This window comes from Tauraco erythrolophus, chromosome 27, assembly GCF_009769465.1.
Source record: "Tauraco erythrolophus isolate bTauEry1 chromosome 27, bTauEry1.pri, whole genome shotgun sequence".
NCBI classification, from domain to species: domain Eukaryota; kingdom Metazoa; phylum Chordata; class Aves; order Musophagiformes; family Musophagidae; genus Tauraco; species Tauraco erythrolophus.
Genome location: NC_141491.1, coordinates 2,917,652 through 2,936,598, shown reverse-complemented (window position 1 = coordinate 2,936,598; position 18,947 = coordinate 2,917,652). Strand labels below are relative to the sequence as shown.

Genomic DNA, 18,947 nt, shown 5'->3' with positions numbered 1-18,947 from the left:
TGGGTTGTGACACAAGGAGAGTTGTTAAATATTTTTCCCCCAAAAAGAAGTAAAACTGATGGCTTTTTCGTCTGTAACCCACCCCATGTTCCTTAGATGTCACATCACGCCTCACGCGCTGGCAGCCCAGGATGCAGCCGGTGCAGGAACGATGCTCTGGAGCCTCTTTGTTTTCTGCCAAGGATAACTCCCATGAATTGTTTTTCCTTACTCACTTCTCACTCTTACTAATAAAAGGAAAAGATGCGGAAAGAAGCGGCTCCCCGGGAGCTTCCATGGGAAGCTGATTAGTGGGGCCAGTGTGAGCCAGTGCCCCGCGGGTGCCCGGAGCGGCCCCGGCAGCCTGCGGATCAGCTGTCGCGGGGCCAGTTCCCAGCTGCTGTGGGGGCACAGCACGGGCTGGCGGGTGATGTGCCGGCTGGCAAAGGCCATGTAGTCGTCTTCCATGGGAAGTTTTGTGCTTTTCCATTTTCTTTTTTCCGCCCCTCCGCTCCGTGGCTGGTGTGTAAAGGTTAAATGGTATTTTCTGATTAAACAGTACTCTGGTGATCTCAGCTCATTTCCCACTGATGCCGTATCTTTTGTCTGACCTTGGGGCAACACTTAACCTCTCTGGACTTGGAGTCCCTCTGTGTAATAGAACGACAGTATTTCCTTACATTACCAGAAGGACAGGATGATAAATTAATTCACATTTATGTGGGGCCGAGATGTGACCGTGATAGATGAAGAGTCCGTCCCTGTTATCCGCGCGCTCGGCGCTGATACGCAGCTCTCCGAGGGAATGACTTACCTCCCGAAACCATAACCACTGGCTGCACTCAGACGCTGCAAAATGCAGCCACAGCTCTGAAGAGCAGCAAGAGCAGTTACCCCCTTCCTCCTGCGTTTTTAAAACTATTTCCAAAATTAGAGCCTGGGTGCAGCTGGTCCCGACTCGGAGCGCAGCGGGAGAAAGGCTGGCTGGGAGCTGCAGAAACAAGCTGCAGTATAAATCTCCTTACTGCCAGCATCAGCTCTAAAGTTCAGGGGATTGACGGATTCATTCCTGCTTCCCAGGTGTTGCCCGATGCGGAGTCGGAGGGACGCTGCCACGGCTCCTGGCACGTGCCGCTGGGTGACTTTAGGGGCCATCCTCGTTCCTGCCGATACCACGGCGCTTTCTCTCCATGCCCGTTTGTTCGCTTGGTTCTTTTAAAACACAGGCAGCCCACAGAGCTCGGCACGGAAAACTCACCCACGTGTGAGGTGGGAGATTTACGGGGAGCGGAGGGAAAACGCAGCATACGGCAAAAATCCCGTGGAGGCGTGAGAGAAGAATCCAGGGGCTGTGAGAAGCGGCTTGTGCGTGTGTTCCTTAAGGATGGGTGGAAAATGTAATGGGGGAAGTACATGGGCAGTTATCCCAAACAACTGGGTCTGCCTGGAGCTTTTACAACGGGCTGGCAGCGACGGTGTCGAAGGCACCTGCCCCGTGCACCGCAACTCTGCTGCAGGTCGTGCTCTGAGAAATGTCCTTTTGTTCAGAGGAACAAAGATGCGTTTGGGGACTCCTTTGGGGTTACAGTGGGTATAGAAAATGATCATCTATAGGCACTGGATCACCAATAATCTTAGCTTAGGACCCATTTCCCTTGACTTTGTCTTACCTGTGATTAGAGTGTTCGAATGTCCCAAGCGTTAGTTGCTGAAAGGATGGGTACTGTCATTTTTTAAGGAGGAGAAGACGAGATGCAAATGAATTCGCTGGTGTTTGCTGGACTAGTTGTTTGGCAGAACAATTGTGAAAGCCAAACCCAACCTCAGGAACGGACACAAAGCGCTTCTCTCTCCTCCGAACAGAGGCCAGCGGGAAGCACTGCCCTCCCCACACGCTGCTGGTGGTCCGTCCCTGGGGATGGAAGTGCCAAATGATCACGTCTTTGCTTCTTCATGATCATGTCTTTGCTTCTTCACCATCGTTTCTCCTCCTTTCCACTGACTTCTGTGCTGTAATGCAACAGTTGCTTGGAATGTCATCTTCCACGCGCTTGTAGGGATGCGGACACCGTTCACCGGTGTGCTTCTGCCTTTAGTCACTGTTAGGGAATCACAAAGTCTGTTCCCTCTAAATCAATGTTTTTCATTATCTGAAACCAAAAGGGTTTTCTCTTTGCAGAAACGTTGCTCTGTGCTATTAAATCAGTATTAATTAAGCGGCTGAAACGCATTAAATGGTGCTGTAGGAATCTTCTTGGGAACACTTGCTGCTTGAGTTTTACTGTTCCTCTTACAACCGTAAATAAGGAGAATAATTGCTACTGAAAGCATCCTGCTGGACCTAGTGAGCTGATTAAAAACAATCCTTCATTGTGGGATTACTTAATTTTATTTAACTTCAACCAGAGGTTGCCCTTGCTTCCCGTTTCTGTGCCGGCTCTAGAGCCCCCTGTTTGCTTCAGAGAGTTCTTGCCTGTGGTTGTTCTGCAGGAGCGGGGCTGCAGGGAAGGGATTTGATTCCATGGTTATTCTGGAAGGTCTCATTTCATTGAGCTGTTGAGAAGGAAAGGGATTTCAACCCTTCCCTGGTGTGATTTGTGCACCCAGGGGAAGTCCTGGGGCTCTGTTCCTTGTGCCCAGCTGCCCAGGGGCAGGACAAAGGGCAGCGGAGCTGGGGCAGGACATCATGCATCTGGCGTTTTGCAAGGATATGGTTTGGGAATTATAACAAAGAGCCAAGTTTTGGCCAGATCAGCCTTGGGAATTGAGATATCAGCTTCTGCTGCCCTGGCCTGGAGCAAGTTCTCACTGATGGTTGATCTCTGTAGCAAGAGGAGGTATTTTCACCTACCCTTTGCCCTCCAGCAAAGCCGTGGAGGGGTGACGGGAGAGCCCGGAGCCTGGCTGGAGAAGCAGCCAGGGATTACGTGGCACGTGGTTCATGTTCCACTAACGAGCAAAGCACGTTGGCAGCCTTGTCTGGCCGTGTTCCGCTGCCGGAGGGAGCCCGCCATAGGCAAACTCCCCCCTCCCACCTCTCCCGGCCGTGCCGATGGAAACCAGCGGGAAACTTGTTGGTGTGGAGCAGATGGGAGCTCTGGCTCACCGGCGCGGCGGGATGCAGGGATGCTCTGGGGCTGGGATGGGAGGATTCTCTCACGCAGCTCTCCACCATCTGTGGAAAAGAGAGATTTCCTCCATCTCAAGGCAGGGAGGAAGCGGTGTACGTGCTAAATTGACGTGTGCGTGGAGAAATAGAGAATCAAAGTTTCTTCTCTACGGCTGCAACTCTGCCAGGCTGGTGGGCAGCCTGTGGTGCTGGCTTGGCATCACCAGGGAGCTGGGAAGGGAGGAGGCAGTGCCTGCAGAGAAACCCTGCTCTGGTGGTACCACCCGCAGCGCTCCTGGTGCTGGAGCAGAGCCCTTCAGAGATGGATAAGGACCTAAAAGTATTCTAAAAGCTGAATTTTTTCCCTTTCGCTGCAGATTTTAAGTGGCTTACAGACAAAGCACTTGGATACGTTTTCTGTTTTAATTATTGGTATGCAAACCAAGCCCAAGTTGTCTTTACATAAGGAGAAACTTGAGAGTGTGAAACTGGCAGCAGAGCCGGGCGATGACCCTGTAACACCATATGGTTTCAGTGGTGGCCCGTTCACCGCGTGGCTGTTGGGATAATCGGGGCACTTTCGCTTGGTGGGTGCCGTGACCATCAGCTCCTCTTGGGAGAGAGTGTCTTGGGGGGGGGTTGTCCCTGCTGGTGGGGGCATGCGGGGCTCTGCCAGGCCACACGAGCATCCCGTACCCCTTGACTCTTCCTATGTCTTCTTAAATCCACCCACCCTTGGGGCAGTTGTTTACCTGCTGTGCTATCATTTGAAAAAACAGATTTGTTTGGAAAACGTTTGACAATGCAGCAAAATCACCCTCTGCCTTTAAACACAACAGAAAATTCTGGATTCCAAGATACGGTCCTCCGCCTGTGTGTTTTGTAACACGGGATGTCCTATGCACAGCGAGATGTTTCCTTCTGGAAACTTCTTTTTCTTTCAAGCTGATTTGTCCTGATTGCTGTGCAAGAATAAAAACGGTGGCTAATTTTTCTATGGAAAGTACAAATCCTCTCCAAACCCTCCAGTTCCCATCTTGATCGCCCATCGCTCAGCTGGGACAGGCACTGCTGCCCTGAACTCCCAGAATCTGTATTTTCAGCCCCATCAAGGGTGTTTCCGTCATCCCCAGGTGTCCGTCCCTTTTTTGTCTGTCTTGCATTTAATTTTTTCCCTCCCAGTGCCTGTTCAGGGAGAGGAGGGAGGCTTCAAATGGAGCAGAGTTAAAGTTGCACATCCAGCTCTTGATTTCACATGCCCCCATGGATATTTGGTTGGATTTTGCAAAGAGGAGCAGTCTCTAGTTTTAAAGGTCCTGTCCTGGGGTTGCTCATGCTTTTGTCCAAAATAAAACGTGTTTACAGAAGTATCTGTTGCATCTGGAAGGGAGCGCTGGGCCAAGGTCTGGGATGTATTTCTCAACCCAGACTAAGAGTTTGTGTGAACTGACGTTGCAGGAGGTCATTGGGGAAATGGAAAACACCCACAAGTCTGAAAAACACTTCTGAATTGGGCAAGTGTCTGGGGGAAAAGGCATCTGAGCCTGTCTCACTGCTGTCTTGCCTGTAGCTAGAGGAAAGTGGAGCAGGGACCTGGATTTTGTTGGTGCTCGGGTTCAGGCTCAATGCTGGATGAGAAACATATTTAAGCTGTTAAATTCCTATTTGATGACATCACAATCCTGCAACAAAATCCTGAGATTTTGGCCTGTATTGTGTTTTTACTGAGTGTTATGGGCCCAGATTTCAGATGGATTTTTGGGTTCAGCCAGCTCAGAGGCTTCCTGAGCACCCCCAGACTCAACCCTCCTCCTTCCACGGCTCCGGCCATCCCAGGAGGCAGCTGCAGATATAAGGTCGAAGGGCTTGTTCAGCAATTTTTGGCAGGAATCACATCTTTTCTGCGTTGCACAACAGGACCAGGAGCAATGATTAAGAAATCCGAAGTCTGGGAAGAAGAGGTCTCGTCTGCCCTGTTGCACGGGCTGTTTTGGCTTGAGTCAATCTCAGAAGCAGAAGACCTCAGACAGCTTCATGACTCTAAGCATCCCCAGATAAGCACGTTGGTGCCCCTACCGCAGCCCCAGCCCTCTGTGCTGGGGACACGTCCCTGTCCCGGGCGAGGAGCAGCCCTGACAATGTGGGCTGTGTTCTGCACGCCCGGGGGCTCGCGGCACTGCCTGTCCCCGGGACCCACCTACACGCACAAGCACGGCGGCTCGTTCCTGATGCGCTGCGAGTTGCACCCACATCTGCCCCGAGACAAAGGGGATGCACTTTGTGTGTTGCCTTGTCGTGGGTTTTTTATTTGCTCTTGCTCGGTGCCGCTCTGCGCGGTCGTACGGGCTGTCCTCCCCGGCCGGTGCACCGGCACTGGAAGTGCCGGGGTGGTTCCCACGTAGCTGTGCCCACGGTTTCAGTCCGGAGCTGCCGTGTCCCTGCTGCTCCCTTTTGCAGCTCAGAAGTTATCTGCAAATTTACCTCTTCCTGACATGCACAGCCCTTACTTTTCCAGTCCCCGTGCATGCGATGACGGGTAGGATACACTCTTTTTGCATCAATTAGATTACACTCTTTTTGCATCAATTAGATGCCCAGATGCCTCCCATGTATACAGTATAATATCAGTGTTGGCAAGCTCAGTCCTTTCTGAATTCCCATTTAATGCAAAATGCGTATACGTACAAATACCTCCCAAGCATCTGTGCCAGGAACCTACTCCTTCACATCACAGCTATTTTTTTCACACTAACTAGTACCCAGACTAAAGAAAAAAAACGTGTTCTCCACTTTTCAGGCTCGAAGCAGCACGTAGAGATGTGCTCTGTTTAAATACCTGCTGTCTTGCACCTCCCTCCCACTACGTCTGTGAACCAAGAGGGGGTTTAAAGCGTTTTGTGATGCTGATGTGAAGCATCAGCACACGAGCACAGTGAGGACACTGGGAACCTCAGCCTCGCTGAATCTCTTGTTGCAATATTGGCTGATTCAGTTCATGAGGCAGACTCGTGCTTAGTAACAGAAAGGCATGAAACCAGCTGATCCATTACTCATTTTAAGCTGTAACTGGAGAAATGAACCCCTTTAAAAAATGAAGGCTACAGATCAAAATGATATCTTCCCTTGGACAGGAAGCTAAAGAAGTAATTTGAAAAGCTTTGTTCAGCATGACCTGAAGTCCTCGACATGACTTTAATTACTGGCCCAGTCCTATAATTATTCTGTCCTTCGACTATTTTTATTGCAACAGCTGGTTTGGAAAATCCTTAGAACGAGCAAAAAAGATCAAAGCAACACTCCCCTCCAAGCCCCTTCACAACCTACAATCTGTTATCTGGTGTAACTGGGACACGCTGGGACAGCGAGTTCCTTTGGGCTTCAGCCCAAGAGCGGGGACGCGGAGATCCCAATGGCACCCGAGCAGGGCAGGGGGGAGGGCTGGATGGAGAAACCATTGAGCCCATCTTGCTCCCCATCAGGGTAACGGGGAAAAGTGTCCTTAAAAGTCATCTTGCACTGGGTTTGATCCTGTCTGGGGTTCAGGAGAGCTTCCCGGGCTATGTGTCAGGGCTGTTTATTTTCCCTGACATCTGCTCCTCGCTGGCTTCCAGCAGCATTCCCTGTGGTCCCGGTAGCCCCGCGCTCGCCCCACGCTCGCCAAGTTTTGTCTGTCGTGCTGGGTGCCCCCTCCCTCCTGCACTTGCTTCATACCCGGCTCAGGAACAGCTGAAGGGGCAGCAGCATCCAAAGCTGCAGCTGGTGATTTATGTTGCATGAAGCCGGGCTCCTCTCCTTGCTTGCCAAACGGGCTCTCCTTGCTTGCCAAATGGCCTCTCCGCGCTGCTCCCCTGCCTGCCGACGTCCCACCTCAGCCAAAGCGAGGAGCAAGGCTGGGGATTTTCCACTGTTTGCTGCCCTGGCATTATTTTTGTTCTTAGCCAGGAGAGCTGCCTGCACAGCTGATGCCCTTTTTATAACTATCAGAGAGCTCTAACGCGGCCGCGATGCAACCTCTGCGTCGCAGCAGCCTTTCTAAGGAGGCGTTTATTGTACAGATGGGATAATTTCTCCTCCTTTTTGCTCTTTTTTAAAATCTGCCTTTAGTCTATGGGTTTATTAGCAGCAAAATAAAAGGGTATGTGTGTGAAAAATGCACTCGATAACCTGGCAGCCCCCAGGAGGTTTGGAGCCCGGCAGCGACATGCCGCACATCTGGCACCAGTGATGACTGGGGAGGGAAGCAGCTGGAGCCCAGTTGGAAACAGGCTTGTTTAGAGACTGGTTGGGAAAGGTCCCACCGTGCCCCAACTCCTGCCAGAGCCGTGCCAGGTTGGTGACAGGCTCGTGGGTGCACAAGGGGTTCTCCGGAGCCAGTCCCCCATCTATGGTCGGGCTGTACATGGACACGGAGTTCATCCCGGTGCCCAACCAGAGGAAGCAGGTGTTTGCGAGGTATTTCTTGTGCATAAAATACAATTATTATTATTTTTTTAAAACCAGCAAATTGTCCTTTTTATTTTTTTCCAATGGGGACCATTTGCTGCTTTTGTAATCAGTTGTTCTGAGTAACTTTCCGTCGGTCCCAGGAGACAGCGTGATCCTTCTCCTTCCATCCAAGAGATCTCTCCAGGGTTTGAGCACAAATAACTTGATAAGGCTGACTTTCTGCCAGCAGAACAAAACAGGGATTGGGAGGACAGTGACCAGGGGCTTGTACCTGGGTCACCAGAGCCTGGAAACTATTTCTGGCACGATTCACACCCCCATCCCTTCCTCGCAAATGTTTTTGGATTCAAAACTCTCTCTCCACAGTTGCCAAAAGGAAGATGACAGAAACGGAGCTGTGAACGGCTCGGTGACCGCTGGGTTTGTGTTTGTTTTGCAGTTGAGGATCCGTCTGCACTTGCTGCTGCTCTGCTCGCCCCGGGAGACGCAACCGAGGTCCTGACGCTGCCCAGGCATCCAAAATGGTCATGCAAAGACACCACCTCACCTGCGCAGGAATTGTGTTCACTCTCTGCCTTCATCACCTCGTCAGCACCATCGAAGTCCCTTTGGATTGTAAGTGATGGTTTATCCCTCTAGAAACTCCTGCTGAAACAGTTGAGGAGGTGGAGTGAGGATGAGCACAGCTCAGGTGGCTTTCCTGGTCCAGCCTAAGGTTTCCTTCACTGTTGTTTGTTTGGGCTATTTTTCTTTTTAAACTATGTGCCCTCCAGAAAGTCACCTGAGTCACTCTCTGATTTAGTCCATCTATCTCAAAAGCTGAGCAGAGGACTCAAACCACATATCAAACCCGAACAGAGCATCTGAGCCAAGCTGGCAAGTCTTCAGCCTGTTGATTGAAAGGGAGCATCCCAGAACTTCTGGTGTTCCTATGGAGCACAGGCAGGCTTTGGGATGCTCTTTTGTGGAGGACATGAGCTTGTTGCTGGTCTTATCTGACAGATGCTGCCATGAGCTGACACCTGGTCCTGGAGGGCAGCGAAGACCCAGGCAGGTCCTGCAGAACAATCTGATTTTTCTCTCTCTCTCTGTTGAGACTTTTTGGTTAATTATGAGACGAGAGTTACGTTTTATTCAGAAGCACAAGAGCTGTGGGATACGGAGCGAGGAGGAAGGGGGACATGGGCTGTATTCCTGCTGAACGGGCATCTTGGGCATCTTCAGGCCAGCGCATCGGAAACGCAGGACTTGTTTGAATGCACTTGAAATGGGGGTTTGTACTGGGAGCTGCTCAGCCGCTCTTCTGGAAACCAGTTTCGTAATTTCTTTTGTGTTCCAGCTTCCTCCTGTAGCGGCTGTTAATAATAATCAGCCTGTCGCTGCAGGGAATCTCTTCCTACAGTGCAACGCACAGAAATCCTCCGGCGAGCAGTGTGTTGGTAGAAAAAGCACAGCTTTTTGTTGGAGTCTAAATTCAGGCTGGAGTGCCAGGGTTGCTCTTGATAGGAGAAACGTCTGCCCTGGGTTGTTGCTCTGTGGAGTCCTGGGTGTGCTGACCACAGCCGTGGTACCTCGGGGATCCCTGACTCTGGGCAGCAAAACAGGAAGGAAAAATTTGAGCAGTGGCTTTTGGCTGAAATTTGGAAATGACTGAAGAGAAAGGATGGGAAAGCTCTGATCCAAGGAGGAGAATAAATATTTGTGTTACTTGAAAGCATAGGAAGGACGTCCCAGGCTTGAGACTTTGCTCTGCTCTGTTCCAGAGGGTTGTGGATGAAAAGATCTGGAGCCAGCGTTGTAACACGCACAGGGCACTCTTGTTCCCAGCAATGGGAATTTTATTTGACACGCACAGCTCGGTGGTTCCTTCAGGCCTGGCTTTGTGAGCGTCTGTAACGTTGCAGAAATGCAGGCAGCCAGTGTGGCACCAGGGACCAGTGCAGCTGGGGAGAACAGAATGGGTCTGCAAACAGCCTTCTGTCATTTCCTGTGCTTTGTGCATCAGGAAAGGAGCAATTTTGCTACTTAAACGTAACGTGACCTTAGAAAAGCAGGAGAAATGCTGACAGCTGGTGGAGAAGTGCTCAAGGCAGCTTGCAGCAGCTCAGTTTCTCAAGCCGCTGCTGCCTCCTCCTCCTCCTCCTCTTCCCCACTGCCGCCCAGCACTGAGCCACAGTTCAGTGTCATCCCCTCCAGTGCTGGCAGGGAACTGGGATCATAACTAAGAGCATCCTTTTGTTGTCCTTTCCTGGACGGGCCCCTTACATGGCAGATGTCTGTAAATAACGTGCGCAGGGGCGGTTGCACACAGCAGTGCCAAGAGCTGGCAGGTGAGGAGCATCTCCCAGCCCCGGGGAAGGGTTAGGGATCCCACCGATGCCCGTCCCTGCCGGCCAACTCTCCTTTGGACACATGGAGCATCAGCTTCGTTTTACTTCCATCCCGACCTTCAGAGCCATCAGGGCTTTGCTTTCAGCTCTTGGCACTGCTGTGTGCACTGAGTGCAGGAGCTCTGTCCCCCTGGTATCACCAGCCGTGAAAGTCCTCCCTGCTCCACGGAGATCAGCTCCTTCATCCAGTGCCAGGGTGTAGGCTCTGCCCGGTCCCCACCGGCAGGAAGGGGGCTGGGAAACCCTCTGTCAGCCCCGGGGGGTCGAGGTGCTGGTGGGCACCCAGCTGCCCTTGCTGACACACCTTGGGAGTGGGAGATCTCCCCAGGGAGGTGTTTTGCTCCCCAGATCTGATGTTTTAAGGGCAGAAGCAGCTCAGGAGAGGGCAGATGCAGGAGCAGAGGGAACTAACCATTCTATGATTCTATCAACTGCACTATTTGGGACTTCAGGGTCCCTTCCAGCCCAAACCAGTCCGTGATTCTATGATTTGCTCTTTCTTTTAAGCCTGCCTAGGTGCTGTTTCCCTGCCCCAACTCTAACAAGTTTTCTTTTTTGGATAAAATCCTGCCTGCCCCTGTCCTGGGGACAGGAGATTTGTACCTCCATATGTTACAGGCACCTTCTCTGAGTTTGAGCATCACCTAAAAAGCCAGCAAAGGGTTTCTCAAACCTCTGACTCAGGGGGACAAAAGTGGGGGGGCTCAGGGTAAGCCTGGCCATAGGCAAGAGGGGAACATTGCTAAGTCCTGCGGTCAACCCACTGGACCACGGGGCCACCAGTGCCTGCAGGCAAGTGGTGTGAGCACACCAAAGCCCATCTGGACACCCTGTACTCTCTTTTGGCCCCAAAACCCCAGCTGCAGAGGCAGTTGACAGCTAACAGGACCACTCAGCAGCAGCTTCTGCCATGTGGACAGTAAGTAGGCAGATTAGAACATGCTTGAGTTATAAAACAATTTGTGTGTAGTATTTGCAAGCCCTACAGTAACTATATATGTTTCTGTTTGTGCACGTGATGTATATAGGTTTGTTCTTCAATTAACCTTTTTCCTTTTTTCTCATTATGCTTGCACTTTGGGAATAACAGCAAATATTCAGAGTGAATGTAAGTGTTCCCCTCGCCCTCTGTGTGTACGTGTCTATCTCCACTGCATGGCTGAAACGGGGCACGAGGGCTCTGCCCCGAGCAGGGGCCGTGGGGGCTGTTGCTTGGCACACGGTGTACGTGGGTGCGTTGCCCGCTCCTGCGCAGGGCTGGCCAGAGGCAGGACAAGTCACTTCTCCTGGGAGAGGCACGGGAGGTGCTGGAGCTGCTTGGGAGGAGTGCTCGGGCTCTGCTGCTTTCGCTGGAGCAGGAACCAGGCTGCCCTGCCATGTGAACACTGTTTCTGCAGGGGCTGGCTATTGCTAGGGCGCACCCCGGAGCAGAGTGGGCTCCTCTGCCTTGCACGAGCGCATGTGCCCATCTCTGCTCTACGTACCCACACGTTGGCAGCATCGCCAGCTCTCGGGGGAAAGGCAAAGACCCTTGGACCTGAGCAGCTTCGTTTCAGGACAGCTGTGGGACTGAGCTCTTCAATTCCGAGTTTGGGACCAGAGGCGGGTCCTACCCTGGCTCCTGAGTCCCTTTTCACAAGCCCTGCCCTTCTAAACTCCAGTGCTGCACTCCTTCGGGGTAAACCTGGGAGGTTTTGATCCTCCTTCTCACACAGAAAATACCCAGAAAGGTCTGGCAGTGGCTCCCAGTGCCAGCTGCAGCCCCGGCTCCGAGGTGCACAGCCGGGTGCCTGTCGGGCTGGTTCAAACAACCTGGGGTAGCAGGAGGGTGTAACTGTGAGATTTGTTAATGAGACCAAGATACCATGTGAGAAACGGGCTTCCCGGTGCCGAAAGGGAGTCTGAACGGTGGCGATGGTCCGACAGGGGATGGGTAACACACCCCCACAAATGCTCCTGGTAATTTCTTCAGGTGCTGAAGGGCTTTAAATCACAAATCGCACGTCCAGCTGGGGAAGAAGCTGAAATCCCATCAGGATCTGCTGCAGGATGGCAGAGAGGGGATTCACCCTCTTTGTGCAACCCTCCTCACGACTTCTCCTTTGCTTTGCAGTGCCTCAGCCCCCCACCATCACCAAGCAGTCCGTGAAGGACTACATCGTCGACCCAAGGGATAACATCTTCATTGAATGTGAAGGCAAAGGGAACCCCGTTCCCACGTAAGTGCATCTACAGCCCTTGTTACACCGAAGCTCTGCTGTTGGTTATTGCTGGCTCTGGAGCAGCTCCCCTCCGGTCCAGCTGTGCCATTTACACTCCCAGCTAATCCAGCTGTTGGCTCGCACAGCACAGGTAAGGATCTCACCAGGTAAATATGGTCCGTCATTTCAAAACCAGCCTCTCCCCCGTGCTTGCAGTTTTTCCTGGACGCGGAATGGGAAGTTCTTCAACGTGGCGAAGGACCCCAAGGTGTCCATGCGACGGCGGTCGGGGACGCTGGTCATTGACTTCCACAGTGGGGGACGGCCAGAGGACTACGAGGGCGAGTACCAGTGCTTCGCCCGGAATGACTACGGCACCGCTCTCTCCAGCAAAATCCACCTCCAGGTTTCCAGTGAGTAACGGCGGTGGTGCAGAGCCAGCAGCCCCGAGGAGAGTGGGGACTGTTTGAATCCTATGAGATTTTGTACAAGAGGCATGGAGAACATCTAGTGCTCAAACATCTCAGCCCGCTTCATCCGTTACCTGTGCTGGGATGTACCCAGCCACAGGACCAAGATGAAGGCGTGGGGTTTATGGCTGTGGCTAACAGGGAAGTACCCAGTATAGATTTAAGGGAGTCTTACACACGTAGAGATGGAATTTGCATTGAGGCCACTCCATCGAAACCAGGCCAGGTCCAGCGGGAAGAGATCTGCAAAGTTACCACCCTCCCTTCCTCACGCGGTGTCTTTGCTGCTTCTGGCAGAGTCTCCCCTGTGGCCCAAGGAGAAGGTGGATGTGATAGAGGTGGATGAAGGTGCTCCACTCAGCCTGCAGTGCAACCCGCCGCCTGGCCTGCCCTCTCCTGTCATCTTCTGGATGAGCAGCTGTGAGTCATGGGGGAACCTCCTTCCCACCTCCAACCCCGTGGGCAACCTTTCCATCATCTGCATGTAACCACGTTTAGAGTTGTTGTTGCTAGTGCAGAGCTCGGAGGTGCCCGTACGTGGCCCAGCTCTGGGGTTTCTCCGTCGCGCAGCTGCCCACGGTGGGGTCTGACCTGCTCTGAATGCCCATTCTCCCCTGCAGCCATGGAGCCCATCCACCAGGACAAGCGCGTCTCCCAGGGCCAGAACGGCGACCTGTACTTCTCCAACGTCATGCTGCAGGATGCCCAGACCGACTACAGCTGCAACGCGCGCTTCCACTTCACCCACACCATTCAGCAGAAAAACCCCTACACCCTCAAGGTGAAAACCAGTAAGTGTCACCGTGATGGCTCCGGATGGGTCTTTCCTGGCCTCTCTCAGGCACGGTTTTCCTTCCAGACACCTTTTTCTGTCCGTGACAGCACTGAGACCTACTGGGGAGAAGAGTGGCTTCCCTCATTTTGTTTAGGCTAGCACAGGAACCAGTTTGGATGAGGACAGATAGTCCTCGGATGACTAACCTGGCAGGGAGGGGTGGCTGGTTTCCCTCCAGCATCTCCAAGCTTTGCAGCTTCATGGGTTGAGGGCTGCAGATGTAGCTTGGTGCAGGTATTGTTAAGTCTGTGTGTCTGGGATAACCTGGAAAGCAATTCATTACAGATGGGTCATTCCCCCTATCTTTAGGGAAAGGTATAACAGGAAGTGATCTTTCCCTGGTTTGAAAAGCTGGAAATAGCCTTGGTTGGCTCCAGGCTTAGGTTTACAGGGAACCCCCAGTTGTGCTGGTGCTGCACGGGGGGACTATGTGTGTCAATCTTGCACAGCTCAGGATTTACCTCCTGACCAGGAGCTGCTGTTTAGCTCCTTTGCTCTGGGTGACACGGTGGCAGGAGGGCTTGAGCCTTTGTGGTCTGAACGTGTACATGTCGGACACGCTCAGGGTGGCCAACGATCTTGGTTTCACCTTGGTGAAGAGCATCGTCTCGGGGGACGAGATGACGAGCACGTGCATGGCTCTCTCCAGGCACGTGAAGAGCCTTTCCATGGGCAGGTCCAGACACCAGCAGTCTCCTCTCTAGAAACGAGACTGCTCAAAGGAAGGTGAGTTCCTGGTGCTAAGGCAGTCCGTGGCAGCTGGCTGGTGGGGACCCTGGCAGAGGGGCCACGAGCTGAGCACTGCAGGACATGAAGCTTTTGAGTTGACGCAGGTCCCGCAGAGCATGGACTCTCTTTTGGGATGTGTGTAAAACACCGGCACAGAAACGGCATCTACAAGCCTCAGCCAAGACCCAGTCTCCTGTTCCCAGTAAGGTCAGACTGGGAGGAAGGGGTGATGTGTTTTGGGGACCGGGCTCTTGTCCAAAACAGGCACGAGGGCTCCTGAATCTCAGCGTTGGGAGCTTAATCTGATCTTGCAGCAGCTCAAATTAGAGGTAACGCTGTTAAAGCGACCTGAAAGTGATGTGGGAAGCAGACGGGGCCCGGAGTGTTTTGCACTTTTATTTTAACAGCTTCTGCTCTGTGCAAAGCCTGAGTTGGAGAATCAGCAATATAAATGCTATAAACGGACTCTGTGCTACTGGCGAGGAGTGTGCGTAGGTAATTCCTTCTGGACATTATTTGTCTGTTTACAGCAGTTGCCAAAAAACGCCAACATTTACCTGTTAGAGAAGGACTGAGTCCTAAATTCGTGTGAGCTGGAGAAATTCTGGCAAACAGATCTGTGGTCATTTGGGCCTCCAGAGGCTCCAGCCTGATGTATGTGTCAAGCTCTAGAAAAAACGCGGATGAAATCCTGGAAGATTTCTGCGCAGGCAGATACAAGCTCCCCCTCCTGCTACACTCAGCTGCCACCACGGCGTTCTGCTCCCAGGCTACGTAGAATTGGCTTCCAGTTATACCGGACTCTGTCTTTGCATTTTCCTTTGGAAACATCTCCTGTCTTCTCAGACGCAAACACCACCCCACCAGCCTCCCAGAGGCCCTTGTAATTGAAAGAACCGAGGCTCTAATTTCTCATCTGTTACGATACAAAAAATTCTTTATACATACAGTGTTCAAAGGAGATGAGCTTGTGTTTGTCTCAAGCTGTTCCATCATCTCAGCCTTAAGCCATGAGCATCGGCTGTCCTTAAAAAAACCCAAAAAATTCACCAGCTGCTGAGAAATCATCTCCTGGGATTGCTGTGCCCTTGGGTGCAGGGGGAGAAAAAGGCAAAGGCTTAGGGGAGCGTCTCGAGATGCCCGTCCCTTTCCCTGCAGAATGGTGTATCCAGCTTCTCTTGGGCATGGGCTGGGCAACCTTGACCCCCTTGCACAGAGCCACGATGTGTGGCTGACAGCTTAAGGCTCAGGGCAACAGCTGTACGGTAGCCGCTGTAGCCTCTTGCGTCTCCTGTTGGACAGACGATGCCGTGACGCGGCTGTGCCACATCTTGGTGGAAACCGGGGTATTTTCATACAGAAAACAGTATTTTGGGTAACGGCGTGAGCTGAGGAGGGCAGATCCTCCTGCAGCCACGCCAGGACGGGGCATCCCCCGCGTCCTCGCAGAGCGCGGCGGGCAGTCAGCCCCTTCGAGTGTAGGTGGTGGATGGCAATAAACGAGAGCAGCGTGTTACTGGAGAGCTGGTGTTCCACATGTAACACTATCTACTTTAATTACCTTGTCATTAAAAAGGATTATGCTTTAGTTATGCTTTCAGAGCCTAATAATTATTATTATTATATTTATTTGTTCATCTTCACCATGCCTTTCTGCATCGTTACGCTGCCGCCTCGCTGTGCCCAACCTATGCTTCATGCTGGGAGAAAATAGCTGGAATATGTCTCCCTCATAGTTAAGAAACAGAGAAAAACATTTTCTTCTTCAAATTGAACTGATTTTATTTTTTTTCCCCCCAAGGATCCAAGTGTCTTTATACTGAAAAGAAAAACACTTCAAGGAAATGTTGATGATACAATTTTCATACGTTTATTTGTCTTCCCACCTTGTAGGAGGAAAATAGTCCTTTTTTTTTTTTTTTTTTTTTTTTTTTCCCCTCTCCTTTATTGCTGTGTTATGTTGTTTGTCCTGGAAAGCAGCTGTGCTCAGAGTGCTTTTGTATCCCTGCTGCTGCCTGTCCCTGTTGCTCTTGTGTTCCGGGAAGTCGTTTTGTTTTCTGTCCCCCGTGCCCCCCCACGCTTTGTGGCACTCGACATGCTCACGGTCTTTTGTTTATTGCAGAGAAACCCCATAACGAAACGTCTTTACGAAATCACACTGACATGTACAGTGGTGAGTCAACGCTGGCTTCTGGAGACCCTGACCATTTAACCCCTTCTGCCTAACCCCACTTATCTCCCGCGCTAACCGGGCAGCGAGCGGCCGCGGCACCGGCTGCCCTTCGTCTGTGCCCGTGTGCGTACCCCCGTGTGTGCCCAGGTCCCCATTCGTGGGTTATTGCCCCGACTTTGCAAAAAACGGGTGGGATGAAACGAGCCAAACAGTGGCAAAATCCCCTCCAAGTTTCGATATCTTGAAATTATCGAGTTTTAAGCTAATTAACTGGATATGAGGGGCTCAGCTTGGGAGGTGTTTGGATTAATAGGATCTGGCCCACATGGAAAATGTCTGCGTGGCTGAGCGAGCCCAGCTTGCATCCGTGCCAAAGAGGTGGCTTGTCCTCAGCAAAGGCTCATGATTTAAAGATAAGACCTACCATCCCTCTTCTCTCTGTCTTCAGAAAGAGCATCTATTGTGTTTGTGGCTGAACACAGGCAGTGACTGGGAGAAAAAAAAAAGGAAAAAAGGTAAAAAAAGAGTATTTGGTTTTCGCAAAAGCTGGGTGCTTTGTTCCGTTGTGGTGAGGTTGTACGTGTGTCGGATGCTGTCGCGAGGCTCTTGCCCTTTGTCTGGGCAGGGAGATTACCTCCGGAGCCTGTGCTTGCTGGGAGAAGCCCGTCCCAAACTCATAAATTGTGCTTCAGACACAAACCCCCGTGGCTTCTCGTGCCCTGAGAATAGCCCGGAAGTGCCATGGATGTGACGGGATAACGCGGGCAGAGCTGGGCAGCAGCAGGGGTTTGTAGGGGAGCAGGGAGACGGGGCTGTGCGCGGGCGATGCTGGGAGCGCCGGCACTGCCAGGGATGGGAACACCACCGGGGACCACGGCAGAGTCTGATCGCCTCGAGGTCAGGCACAGGGTTCGGTGTCCCCGGTGAGGTTTCGGAGGATGCTGGAGAGCTGGGGAAGGCTTAGCAGAAGACCCAGCCTTGGAGGAAGCACTGGAGATAGATCTAAGGAAGAAATTTTTTACATTGAGGGTGGTGAGGCACTGGACCAGGTTGCCCAGAGAAGCTGTGGCTGCCCCATCCCTGGAAGTGTTCAAGGCCAGGTTGGATGGGGCTTTGAGCAACCTGGTGGAACTAGATGATCTTTGAGGTCCCTTCCGACCCAAACCATTCAGTGATTCTGTGGTGGTAGCTAATGGGCTGGGTGTAGTCTGAAAATATTTGTAGAAATGGCTGCAAAAGGGGATTGCCAGCAGAATTGCTTTCAGTGAGAAATGACCTTCAAACCATCACACCTCGACGAGGGGCGAGCGGGAGGAGCTGCCTCCTTCACAGGGACCAAAGAGAAACGCAGTGACGAGCTCTCCTAAATACATCTCGTGCCTCAGGAGCTGTTTGCGTTCCGCAGCGAACGCCTGGGCCGGGCACCACGTCTGCCTTTGCAGCCCTCGGCGGGTCAGGGGGCACTCACCGCAGCGGTCGGGGGCTTCTCCATCTCCTGCTGCACGTCTTTGTTCAGGGAAAAGGGATGCTGAGTAGTTGCTCGGTTGGGAAAATGAGATCTTCTCTGCACGGTCTCATTGGTTTCTCCAGGTTTCTGTTCCTGGGTGCCCAGGACAGGCTGCCTGCTGTTGGCATCGCGTGGGCTATTTGCACTTAACATCCCTTAGAATGTTTTATGGGTCCAGTGGATTCAAATCACCCACTCAGGGCCCCGTGCAAATCTTGGCTCCAATGCAGCAATTTCTTAATGAACTGGTGAAAAAAGTCTTACCCTCAGCCCTCTTTCTTTTTCCTAACTCCATGTTTTTCCCTGGAATGAGTGGTCTGGCCATACCCGCCAGTGGAACCAGCTGCAGCAAAGCAAGGAGACTCCGGATAGGAAGAGGGACATCAGTCTCCCAAGTATTTTAGGTGATTGGGAGACTTAGGGCTCTCAGATCCTTGGGGTGCTGGTCCCTATGGCATGGGCTCAGCTCCAGAGCCGGCAGAGCTCGCAGGGAAGCTCGATGGGTCAGGGGTGCGTGGCAGAGCAGGGGAGCGGCTTCGAGTCCCATTCTCTGCCCGTTGGTGATGGATGTGCCCGAGCTCATCTCGGGGACACAGGACCTGCTGGTGTGGACGTGGGGCACGAGTGGTTCGTGGGACACTTGTCTCAAAACGCACTCAAGGGCCAGGCTAATCGTGGGAGATGGGACCGAGCCCTTCTCATTGCGGGCACAATGATTTCCTTGCTGCAAAGCTTAATTGCCTAGACAGGCTGTCTGCAGTTAGGAAGGAAAAATGATCTAAAAGGATTAATTGGCTATTTGATTAGCGGAAGTTTCTCACCTTTGTTAAAAAGAGAAATGAAAGTCTGTTTTGTTCTCTTTTTTTTAATTTATTTTATTTTGGCAAACCTGCGGGATGTTTTTAAGCTTGCCGGCTGTGCGGGAGGCGAGCAGATGGGATGTGTCTGGGTGTGCATATTCCTCTTATCGCCCTTCAGTAGAAACATGAGCTGATGTGCAGTTTTTAAACACCATCAGGTCAGGACTGTGGGGAGGGAGAGGGCACCCGGCTGCTCCGGGGTGAGAAGTGGCCATTCCTGGGATACCCTGTTCACAGCTGAACGGGTC

General features: G+C 52.2%; 1 protein-coding gene across 12 annotated transcripts in view; it reads left to right on the top strand.

Annotated features, from left to right (window-relative positions):
• The first annotated feature begins 8,055 nt into the window (after positions 1-8,055).
• The window catches only part of NFASC (neurofascin), a 52,674-nt gene continuing 41,782 nt past the window's right edge, over positions 8,056-18,947 (top strand). For 4 of the 12 annotated variants that reach the window (XM_086627278.1, XM_086627277.1, XM_086627276.1 and 1 more), the window contains exons 1-6: positions 8,056-8,149; positions 11,015-11,032; positions 12,038-12,143; positions 12,342-12,538; positions 12,893-13,015; positions 13,216-13,386. In XM_086627278.1, coding sequence (XP_086483404.1) covers positions 8,056-8,149; positions 11,015-11,032; positions 12,038-12,143; positions 12,342-12,538; positions 12,893-13,015; positions 13,216-13,386 — 709 coding nt within the window. Of the gene's footprint in view, positions 8,150-11,014; positions 11,033-12,037; positions 12,144-12,341; positions 12,539-12,892; positions 13,016-13,215; positions 13,387-16,281; positions 16,333-18,947 lie in introns of all 12 variants that reach the window. The other 8 variants (XM_086627272.1, XM_086627271.1, XM_086627270.1 and 5 more) reach the window with 3 other exon arrangements.